Genomic DNA, 11,955 nt, shown 5'->3' with positions numbered 1-11,955 from the left:
CCCATTCATTCCTGTAGGATAGAGCATACTGTCGAATGCAAAGAGGCTCTGTGAGAATGTTTTGAAATATGTTTTTTTTTTAATTTGAGGCAAACAGCTTGTTTTTACAAAACATAAAAACAAATCAAGCAGTATTTCTTGGGCTACAGTAGTAGAAAGAGTTGCATGACGTGGCCCTGGGGGTTGGCCGGCTGGGGCAGCAGAGGCATTGCATAATTAGCAAAAAAATGCACAACATTGGCACGAGTAAAAAACAAAACAAAAACAACACAATTCAAGTTCAACATGTTATGTAGTCACAATTGTTGAAATTCAGACTTTTCTTCAACCCACATGACTGATGCTCAGTATTTATATATTTTGTTGACAAACTGAAGGCAGTATCAAAATATGTGTTGACCAGAATATGTACGCAGCGAGGTTTGCAGCACCCAGAAGTGACATCGGCATACGGGGAGCGCGGACAGCCACATTAGTTAGTTGACCTTCTTATCGGCGGCGCCGTCGACGGCCGCAGTGTCGTAATGGCACTTCTCCACGCACCGCCGCGGGAACCATCCACGGATGCGCTCCCCCGCTGAAAATGAAATATATATTTGGTATTTTATTTAATTTTTTTTAATACGATGAATGTGTGAGGCTCAACAACAGTATTAGCTAGCACTTAACTAATGATATTTTTTGTGTTTGTTTTGTTGTTGCTTTTACCTCTTGTTTGCTCTTCATTTAACACTTTGTCGCCATACATCCACCATCTAAAATAAAATAAAATAGATTGCTTTATTCATCGAAAGAGCAGAAATATGTATTAATAATATCGCACAACCAAGTAAGTCCACAACGTGTTCTTAAAAACCAAAACAAGAGACTTACTTAGTGCCACGGGTGGCCAGGATGGTATCCCCCCGTTGCAGGGGTATCCTGGGCTCCTCTGTGCAAGGGGTCCGGAAAAAGGTTTGGATGCCCTTGGTCATAGGACAGCAAGCGCCGTTGTAGTCCTCCACCGCCTGGTACTGGACCTGCTGGCCGAGCCACACCACAACATGTTGGTTATTCTAACAGGTTTTGTGCTTCGGGCTGCTAAAAATAGAAACATTGACTTGAGAATTAGGGATTGGGGGATGTTTTCATTCCAAAAATATTAAAATATAATTCCACTAGTATGATTGCTTAGTTTGTTGTGGCTTTTGTAAAAATGCATTTGTAGAAATTAGCAGTGGAAAATTAATTGGGAAAAATTTTACAGTCATGCATTATGCACTGATAAACTATATTATTACCATTAGTTGCTTTATTGTATTATGGAATTACTTGGAATAATATTTTTATTAATTAAAAAAATATCAATTACACAATATCGTTGTTTTAAGTATTCTCACTTATTTTGTGGAAAATAGATCATTATAATTGTACAAGTTAGAGGAAAATTGGGGAAATCATTTTAAATAAATTTCAAATACATGAAAAAAAGATGTATTGTAAATTATTAACCAAAAATAATAGTATTATTTTTATTATTACTAAATATTTAAGTATCATCACACATTTTCTGGAAGAAATATATATATTTCCCCCCTTATAAATGCAACAAATACATTTGAACAAAGTACAGATGAGAGCATTGCTAAAATTAATTGGGAATTATTTGGAAAAATATTTTTTATTAATTTAAAAAACATCAATTATATAATATTGCTGTTTTATTAAGTATCCTAACTTATTTTGTGGAACATAGATCCTTCATTATAATTGTTCAAGTTATAGGAAAATTGGGAAAAATCATTTTAAATAAATTTCAAATACATTAAAAAAAAAAAGAAAAAAAAAAAGATGTATCGTAAATCATTAACCAAAAATAATAGTATTATTTTTATTATTACTACATATTTAATTATCATCACATATTTTCTGGATGTTTTTTTTTAAATTAGCATAATAATGATCAAATTAAAGGTGAAGATTCTTGTAAAATTAATTGGGAAAGTTAAATAAATTAAACATATTATTACAATATTAATTTCTTTATTATTCAGACATATTAATCAGAATCATATTTCCCAGTGGAGCAGGTTTCTTCTTCAACTTGCCGGCAATTTCACACAATAATAACAATTAAGAAAAAAAAATGCTTAATTGATAGTGATACTGATTCCCAAAACAAATCCTGGTACTTACGCTTCTCACTCGTTTGTCGGCCTTCTGCTTGAGCTGCTCGATCTGCGGCGCAATTAAAACAGACTCGATTGCTACATTGACACAACATGGTGGGATGAAAACGGAACGCAAGCTGACCGTTAAGGTGTGCTGGTGACACTCGGGGTGGACGGGCCACAGGATGCCGTCTCCATTGGGCGCCCCCGACCAGGTGAAGACCTCCTTCCAGTTGAGCCAGCGGCTGCCGAGGTCGTACGGGAAGATGAACTCCTCCCCGGTTTGGTAGTGCTGTATTCTGTCTTTGGCCTGCTCGGACGGGGCGACAAGCGCAGTCTTTTATTGGTCCCACAGTAAGGAAAATTCATTGCCAGGATAATCAAAGTTATCTTGTATTACTTATACACAAATACGATCAATGCGTATAAATGAACACAATATTAGTTCCAAGATCATGACCACTTACAGTGAAGAATAACATTTTTTTCTTAAAGTACAAATAAATGAACTTTCGTCGCTCTAATCATTTATATACATTGTCTTGTGATTTAGGTCAAGTTGCTACTTTATCATGCTATTTAAGAGAGTGACATTGCTTTGACTGGTCATGTGGCATATATGTCATTTAAACTGTTTTTTTGTGGAAAGAAAATCTGATATTTAGTTTCAATAAATAAATGCATTTCAATAAATTTGCCATATCTTCCACCTGAGGAAAATTAAACTACATGTCCAAAACGAGAGTGAAGAGAAAGATGTTTGCGGGGCAACACTGTCACCTAGTGGCAAATCGTAGCTATTGCTGGAACTGATCAGTGTGGAAAATACATGCAAAATCCTCCCCTCAAAACTGTAAATAAATAAATAAATACATACATACATACATACATACATACATACATAAATAAATGACAAATTGGAAAAAAAAACAACAAAGTTCACATGTATGCAATTTTACACATTCTTCAACTCAAGCTTTCATGTTGTCATTGTAGGGAGTTGTGTGTACATTTTCTTAGGTGAAAAATTGTTATTCTTCAGAGTAATGTTGAAATAAAATGCAAAAAAAATCCAAAGAAAAAGCACAAATGAGCACACAAATAATAAAACAATTATTCTGACCTTTTCCTCAATCCAGGACTCTATTGAGGTTTTGTTTCGAAGGATGACTTTCAGCTAGGAAAAAAAAAAAAAAAAAAAAAAAAAAAACCTTCATAACTTAACATTTATATTTGTACATTATTTAGCCAAAGTACACGTTTTACATTTGAAAAAAAAAAAAAATCACTGCACAAAAACAAAACAATGTTAAAAAGTGGTTGTGAAATCACTGCCGTAATGAAAAACAAAAAATTAATTTCATTGCATGTCGCGCGAGCACAAAATGTCCGCCCCAATTGGAACGTACCTGAATGACGAAGAGCATGCCCACGGCGATGGTGGTGCCGAGCGCCAGGCCCAAGGCGAAGAGGGTGGCGGCGAAGGCGGACACGCTGAAGGGCATGAGGGGCTGGCTCTGACGAACGGCGCTCATGTCGATCTTCACCGTGCTCCAGCCGAATGAGATCTGGAGGAAATCGGAACTTTGTTGGCCATTTTATAATGTTGAATACATGTCAGTAGAATCAGAACCGAGCTGGTGCTATTTGCTTTAAAAAAAAAAAAAAAAAAAAAACTCGCCAATTCACTGCATTTTTGGACAGCCTAATATGCCACAAGATGGCACCAAAGCCCAGTCTCATAGAAAAATAATACTTTGGTCCATCTTGTGACATCGATATACAATTTTAAACCTTTTTCGGGGGCAACCATAAATAGCGGGGGATACTGCATCAATGGGTTAAAAAAATAGCTACAAGGAAAGTAGCAAATTGAATCTTGCTTATTTTGTGGTTTGCTATTCACAAATTTAGATATTTTCATTTTTCCCTACAGCGATATGCTGACAGTGTGATGATAGTTTGTGACAAACTATCAATATAGGTAATTATTTAAAAAAATAAAAATAAAAAATTGAGCAGGTTTCCATAGCGACGGTTCATTGCACGGTGCAAAAACAACAAGCAGCGCGCTCACCCTCTCAGAGAGCTGCGTGTACATGGTCATGACGAAGATGGCGGCGGCGTGCGCGCAGCCCAGCGGGGCCAGCAGCAGGAAGCTGGTGAAGTAGGCGTGGTTCTGGTGGCCGCAGCAGTTGTTGATCCAGGGGCAGTGGTGGTCCATCTTCATCACGCACCTGTGGGGATTTAATAACACGTATTGCTGTAACCAAACATTTATTGTAGCAGGTCATGTTAATTTCGTCAACGAAAACTAAAAAAAAATAATAATTTCGTCAACACACATTTTTGACTGGACTAAAACTAGACTAGACTTGACTAAAACCCTCATTTATAAACAATAATTGGGACTGAATCAGTATGCATTTTCGTCGACTAATAAAGACGAGACGAAAATGTCCTTCACGTCATAAAAATTGGAGTAAAATCTATAGCGTGACCGAAATTGGACTAAAACTGATACTAAATTTAAAAATGGCAGACAAACTTAACACTAGTAGTAGGCGAAGAGAAATTTTGATTGTACAAACATTTTGAGTACCTGTACATTTTTATTTGGTGTATTTTGGGTGAAGTCATCAATTTTTAGGGTGAAAGAATGACTATAAAAATGCATATACTGTACATTTGCATGATTTCCTCTGAGAATTGCTTGAAAACGTGGTGTGTGGCTTGTACCTGTTACACTTGCGGCAGTGGTGAGACCTCGGGGCCTTGAACCCCTGGCACACTTTGCAATACTGCAAGTACTGGGTGTCCTCTTGATTCTCCTGTTTGGGACGTGTCGACAAATGAAGACAGGGTATGAACTCTCACGTCATGAGGGCTTACTCACCGGCTTCCAACCGATAGGGATGTAGCCGGGCCCGACGAACATGGCGTTGAAATAGTTGTAGAGGATGAGGACGGTCCAATTGAGGAGCATGATGAAGTTGATGCTGCCGCCGGCCGTGTCCAGGGGCCAGTACCAGATGATGGAATCCAGCACGGCTACCGTGGAGCACACGGCGATGACGGAGAGGGCGATGAGCGGGCCCCAGTGACACAAGCGCCGCACCTCGTGCAAATTCTCCCACGCCACCAAGTTCATGACGACGACTATTTGAAACGTAAGGGGGGCGACCGGTTAATTTGTGTTATCTTGCAAAGTCAGTGGTGAGGACGGTGCACATATTTCGACGCTTCTGCTTCCGGTGAGCCAGAAACAAGGTTGATCTGGGATCAGCAGGACAACCTGTCTGCCATTCTTGTTCGTCCTGAGAGAAAGCAGCATCCTCTACTGGGGTTCTCAGGTGTATGTTATGCTTGGAACGCACTCCCGAACCCCATCTTGGAAGGAACATATAATAATAATTACTTTTAGTGACTTTTAGTGACAAATACGAGCTGTATCTCAAATAACAAGACGACATATGTTGTAAGCAAAGAAAAATCATTTAAAATTAAATTATCTAATTGGTTTAACAAATCACATCAGACAATTCGGGCCAAGAAAAACAAAGCAAGCGAATACATTACATGGAAGAACACATTCTCCCACATTTTAACTTGTTATACATCACGATATTAACATCGAGACTTGCTAGTCGGCTAACTCGTTAGCTGGCAGCTCAAAACAAGCGTTCACAATTAATTTACGACAGAGTCAACATAAACGGCCCATGATATGTTACTTACGGATTTAATGATCAACGTTTGCGCTGATATTCGTGTTTGAATGATAATGAAAAAGAGGTCACTTTAAATGACCAACCCGGCCACTTCCTTGTTTCTTCTTCCTTCGTCTGTGTACGGTAGGAACTCATCTCGTGTCATTGTATGTTCCGAACATTTTTGGAAGATACCGTCCAATGTTTTTCACGTAATTATTAATATACTTTGTATTAAACACCACAACAATTATATTAGACAATGAATTCATTAATAATAAAGTAGTACAACTAATTTATATTTAATTCACGATTTATAGTGTCACAAAGAACAGAAGACGGACCATCCGAGTGCACTTCTGCGCCGAGTATATTTTACTGCAACACAAGGAAGAGACACCCGAGAGCTGCTGTTTTTATTATTCTGAGCTTGAAACCTCAAGCGATAACTTCCATTTGAGCACAGACGACAAAATGTCTTCAGACTTCGAAGCCTATGAGCAGGACTTTGGAACCGCTACAGCGGAAATTACCAACAAAATCGGCAGAATTCCCAAGCTGGGTGGAGGTAAGAGAATGCAATGATGAGCGATGACACAATGATGACAAGGCAAGCTCATGATCGCAGGTAGAGCCTCCAACCTGTGTTGAAAATAAAAATAAGTCAATTAACAACATAATATACGTTTTGTGTAGTCTTGATCCATAATTAAGTCGCTTTATTTTATGTCGTGTCATTGCCCCCGACAAGTAAAGGACCTAATCCTTTCTGTTTACATCTTGTTTTTACGGCTTATTATGATACAATTATGAGCTTTAAAAAAAAAACACACATTGAAAGTCAATTAAAATAACAGTAAATTAAAAATAGTTAATAAATACATAATAATGAATAACTAAATGCCGCTCCAACCCTGACTTCAACATCAAATCCATTCCATAGCAACTGCAAGGTGACATACAAGAAAATTCGAATCAGATAAAATTTGAAATTAATCGTGGGTATTGCACTGTCCCGCGAACACCAATGATGGACCAATTGAATCTGAAAATTGAATTGGAAATTCGTTTTTAAAACTGAGTCTGAAATAAACTCGAAATTTGGATTTAATTGAGAAAAAAATAATAGAACCAAATATCAGGTCCATAATTAATCACAAATTGAATCAGAATTCAAATAAATCGGAAATAATAATGCAAATTAAATACAGAATTTAATCGGAATTAGAATCACAAATTGAATCCGGAACATAAACTTCAATTGAACCTGACAATTGAAATGGAAATCAAATCAGAAATTGAATCAGGAATAAAATCGGAAGTTGGATTTAATTTAAAAAAAAAAAAAAAAAAATTGAGTCCATAATTGAATCACCAATCGAATCAGAAGTCAAATCCCAAATAATATTAGGAATTAATTCTGAAATTAAATCGGAATTGGAAATCAAAATGGTACTTTCATGTGGTATGGAATTTGTTCCATACCAAGTGGAGGGTGACTGGGAGATGCAGAATGGAATTAGAAATTGGATTTGAATCAGAGATTGAATAGAACAAAAAAACAAAAATTTGGCTTCAATCGAAACAAAAGTGAAATTGGAAATCAAAATGGCAATCAAGTAGGTAGCTGAACCAGAATTCTAATTAGAAACCGATTTGGTGATTGAATTAATCTATTCTACACTAAGTGCAGTGAAACATTCAAATTGAATTGGGAAATTGGATCGAATTGGAAATTGAATTTAACCAAATAATCGAGTCTGGACTTGAATTGAGAATTGAATATAAATTAAAAATTAAAAGTATTCAGTAGTCAATAATTCGTGACCTATGAATCGTGATACGGATCGAATCGTCAGGTACTAGGCAATTCACACCCCTATTTGACGTGTACCTAAAGAAATGGCATTTTTATTATCGAATGAAAGAATGATATTTTTTTCGATAATGTTGGATGGCAGTGCACATTTTCGTTAAGTACATTGTGTTCCAACTATGTTTTGCGTTTGCACTATTAAGGGTTGAAACACCCATGTAACTAGGGTCGTGGAAACCAAATGAAAAGAGAGGGAGAGGAGGGGATTTTTTTCAGAGAGTGCAGTTGTGAATTGTATCAGTCAGTTCCTCTCCTTGCGAGTTTTGAACCGAGTGTCTTTTCTCCTTTTTTGTCATGTTTAATAAATGTCTGGTCATCCTGTCAGTCTGACTGGTCAAATTCAGATAAAAGCATAAAATTCCATATCAAACTTATTGCATGTCTTTGCGATATGCATATTGCATAGGCCAATATCACAATATCGATATTTTTTTCGATATATTGTGCAGCCCTCATTCAATCTGAAATTACCGGTAACTTGGAAATGATGTCAAGCTAGAAATTTAATTAATAATTAGGGCTAGACTGATAATCGGCCCGGCCGATAATCTGTGCCAATATTTGGCATGTTGTCAAATATCGTCATCGGCCTTTTTATGAATCTGAAGGCCGATGCAGCTGGAATCTCACCGAGCAGTGAATGCTTGCAAACGAATAGCAAATTTTGTGTTTTCATCAGGATTTTGCAAAGACATTTTGAACATATTCAAACAATTTGTCACTATCTGCGAAGATCTTTTGAACCCTGACTAAAACCCCAAATTAGCTACATTTAATTTTGCATAGATTTATTTGTCACTGCTGACACTGGGAAGTCCTAACACTTTTTAATTTATAAAAAAATAAGAATTAAAAAAAATAAATTTGAAATGATGTTGAAATTTTGGAAAACTTTATGTATTTACAGTAGAAAACTTAAGAAAACTATTTATTTATTTATTCACTGCAAACACTGGGAAGTCCCAAGACTTTTTAATTTATAAAAAAAATAATAATAATTAAAAAAATATATAAATTTAGAAATTATGTTGACATTGTGGAAAACTTTATTTACAGTAGAAAACTTTAAAAACTGTTTATTTATTTATTCACTGAAAACACTGGGAAAAAAAAAAAGTTGCTTCGTTTTGAATTTAGCTTAACACGTGCTGATGACCCTGGAAGTTCCCTACAATTTCTTCAATTTCTGTTAAAATATTAAATTAAACAAAGCTGTATATTGATTATATGTTTAAAATTAAAAGAAAAGTTTTTTACGCTATTATTTTCTCCTTTACTGCAAATGGATACCGACTTGAAATATCGGTTATTGGCCTCCTTGATGACTAATAATCGGTATCGGCATCGGCCCTGGGAAAAAAAAAAAATCGGTCTATCACTATTCAGAAGAGAATCAGAAATTAATCGAATCGTAAATCAAATTAAGCCAGAAATCGAATCCGAATAGAACTGAAAATCAAATTGAACCGGGAATTAAATCTGGAATTGAATTTGAATTCAATTTAACTGGCCTTTTGGATCCATTATAGTTTGTTGCCATGGAAAAACATCTCAACAAATGTCATCAAGCAGTGCAATATTGATTTGCGTATTCTGAAAAATAATTTGGCCGGCCAAATGAATGCACGTTTCCAACGGGGCGATGTCGAAGATGAAGGACGCCGGGGCGAGAGGCGCGCGCGTCGCTTTCCCGACTCGCGTGCCGAGCTGACGCGCCGTCGCTTCCCCCCGCCGAGGCATCTTGGCAGCCAACAAAGGCTTCTTCCCGCGTACCAGGCGTCACGCAAAGGCGCTGACAATGTGTAAATATATCTTCAAATGTGTCCTCGTGTTGCATTTTTTTTTTTTTTTTTTTTGCTCCGCCCCCCACCCACCGCCACCAACATTGGCACCTTTTGCGGGGGCTGTTGTCACCGAGCTCCTCCTGATCAATATCTTCTTCCCTTTCAGAGGAGAAGACGCAGCTGGTTCTAAATGTCGACAAACAGCTTGAAGAAGTCAGAGAGTTGGTACGTCTTTTGATGGCTCATTTGCATTTCCTCAATAACGAACTGGGCGGGAGCGTCGAGGAGGCTCCCCCACGTTTGCCTGATTACTTGCCCGTTCATATCCTGGTTTTTTTTGTTTTTTTTTCCTTTTAAAAGTGACACCCACTGTGACACATTTCAAACCGTTTCGGGAGTCCTCACGCAAACGAGCCCGACAAGAGACAAATTGTCTCGTTATGTCACGGTGATTAGTCAAAAAAGCCGCCTTAGCCACGCGTCGAATACACTTGCACCTCATCCCCGACGTTTTTTTTTTTTGTTTTGTTTTTTGTTTTTTTTTGGTCGACGTCTTGTCACGACTTTCACGGCGGTTGAGATGAGTGACGCCGCTTTGTGATCTACATGGGGGACGCACTTAATTAACAGCGCGCCGCGTTTTGTCGGTTTGCCCGAGTTGACTATTTTCAGAGCTGCCTGGTTTATGCCACGCCGCATGTAAAATGAAATCATACTGACACGTACGTTGCTTGCAAAATTCAGGGAATTTGCCAAGTTGCAAACTTTCCATGGGAATTCATAATCATTTGTATGTGGGAATAAATGCAAACAACCAGGAATGTAAAAATAATATTGTGCTGGTGGAATAAGAACAAATCCAACCTAGAGCTGTGAAAATTATTCCATTTATCGACAAGTAATCGATTGTTAAATTAATCGACAGCTATTTTAATAATCGAGTAATTGTTTGGAGCAATTTTTTAACTTAAAATTCATATCAACAGTAATTGCTGATATATTTGGTCCTTCATGAAAGAAGACTGATTATCTTCTGTGTTTCAACAAAATCTGTTTTTACTTTGAAAAACAATGGCCGAATTGGTTACATAGTACATCAATCGACTTTTTTTTTTTTTAACATTCAATCCCAAAAACATGTAAAAACGTTTTTAATACTTTGTCCTTATCTCCCAAAAACTTGTTTACACATATTTTTTGTTTTTTGTTTTTGTTTTTTGTTTTTTTAATGCGAAAGCATACTGAATGCTTTGATGCAGCTTCTGACATGAGGAGGTGGCTTAAAGCAATGGTAGTTCGTTTAGAAAAAAAAAAAGAAAAAAAAACAGCCAGCAGGTGGCAGCAGCGTATCAGAGATCAGCCAGGGCCATGTTGCAACAAGCTGTTTTGACAAATGTTTTCACCAGGAATGTGAATATTGATGAAACTTAGCTATATTCTAATGCTAATTGCTGCAAAACTGAAACAGATACAAATATACCTTCCTGGTGAATGAAGAGACTGTAATCTTTCTTTTGGTAGGTTCCATGTTTTTCTAGCAATAGAACACAATATTCTGTGGGCCTTGCAAGATCAGTCAAAATCCAGTAAAACAGCTGGGAGCGAAGGGGGTTGCTTCAGTGAAAATGGCGGCCAGTGAAGGAGTTAATCACTGTATGAATACAATGTACGCAATAACCACCAATCTCTGGTAAATAAACAGTAATCAGGGGAAAAAATGCTTTGGTAATACACTTTAATGCAAAATTAAAATAAATCAGATGAATCAGTTGAATAATCAAAAGATTAATCAATTCTAAAAGTTTAAAAAAAAGTTTTTTAAGTTTTAAAATTTTACGTCAAAATGCCTTCGGGCTCGCATTGCAGTACGAGCCCAGGGCACTTTGACGACAATTTCAGTAGACAGCATAGGGAGCTATTTTCTTTCTGATATGCGTTATAATGCGAGGTCTCGGTTTAAAGGTTTAAATAATAAATGAAAGGAGCAATTATGGTCAATACTGGAGATTTTACTGCAGTAATTTAGCTTGAAAATGAACAACGGAACTGAGTTCAAGGCGAAATTGACTCTTGGATGCGTTCTTGTCAGTTGGAGCAGATGGACCTGGAGGTACGCGAGATCCCCGTCCAGAGCCGAGCCATGTACAACAGCCGCCTGAAGAGCTACAAGCAGGAAGTGGAGAAGCTGGAGAAGGACTTTGTAAGTACATGTTCCATTCAAACAGCTCAACTTTGTTATTGTCTTACTAATTAGGTATATATATTTTTTTTGGCACCAAATACTACTAAACTACCTTGAGAACAGAAACTTGGGCATCACTGCTATCCTGTCATAAAGCTAATTAGACTAAACGCATATTTACTTTATTTTACATACACCGTTGTGTAACCGAGTCATTATAACACAATTTAGCGATAACAAATATGATTTAAAA

At 37.0% G+C, this 11,955-nt stretch overlaps 2 protein-coding genes across 7 annotated transcripts in view; one reads left to right on the top strand and one right to left on the bottom strand.

Moving 5' to 3' along the window:
• Window positions 1-55: 55 nt before the first annotated feature.
• Window positions 56-6,056, bottom strand: zdhhc6 (zDHHC palmitoyltransferase 6). 3 transcript variants are annotated; one of them, XM_077503276.1, is made up of 12 exons: window positions 5,889-6,056; window positions 5,446-5,540; window positions 5,047-5,309; window positions 4,890-4,981; window positions 4,228-4,387; window positions 3,560-3,718; window positions 3,274-3,327; window positions 2,293-2,460; window positions 2,176-2,217; window positions 874-1,022; window positions 709-755; window positions 56-577 (listed from the first exon to the last, which is right to left on the bottom strand). In XM_077503276.1, exons 3-12 carry the CDS (start codon window positions 5,299-5,301, stop codon window positions 477-479), a joined length of 1,227 nt encoding a protein of 408 aa, XP_077359402.1. In that variant the 5' UTR covers window positions 5,302-5,309; window positions 5,446-5,540; window positions 5,889-6,056; the 3' UTR covers window positions 56-476. The 3 variants fall into 3 exon arrangements, with proteins under 3 accessions (XP_077359402.1, XP_077359401.1, XP_077359404.1); XM_077503275.1 differs by having other exon boundaries at window positions 5,047-5,540; XM_077503278.1 differs by having other exon boundaries at window positions 874-1,019; window positions 5,047-5,540.
• Window positions 6,057-6,209: 153 nt separating this feature from the next.
• The window catches only part of vti1a (vesicle transport through interaction with t-SNAREs 1A), a 138,827-nt gene continuing 133,081 nt past the window's right edge, over window positions 6,210-11,955 (top strand). For 2 of the 4 annotated variants that reach the window (XM_077503282.1, XM_077503279.1), the window contains exons 1-3: window positions 6,211-6,428; window positions 9,687-9,745; window positions 11,610-11,720. In XM_077503282.1, coding sequence (XP_077359408.1) covers window positions 6,335-6,428; window positions 9,687-9,745; window positions 11,610-11,720 — 264 coding nt within the window. In that variant the 5' untranslated portion in view covers window positions 6,211-6,334. Of the gene's footprint in view, window positions 6,429-9,686; window positions 9,746-11,609; window positions 11,721-11,955 lie in introns of all 4 variants that reach the window. The other 2 variants (XM_077503281.1, XM_077503280.1) reach the window with 2 other exon arrangements.

The sequence above is a fragment of the Festucalex cinctus genome, chromosome 17 (genome assembly GCF_051991245.1).
Source record: "Festucalex cinctus isolate MCC-2025b chromosome 17, RoL_Fcin_1.0, whole genome shotgun sequence".
NCBI lineage: Eukaryota > Metazoa > Chordata > Actinopteri > Syngnathiformes > Syngnathidae > Festucalex > Festucalex cinctus.
This window is presented reverse-complemented; position numbering and strand designations above follow the sequence as displayed.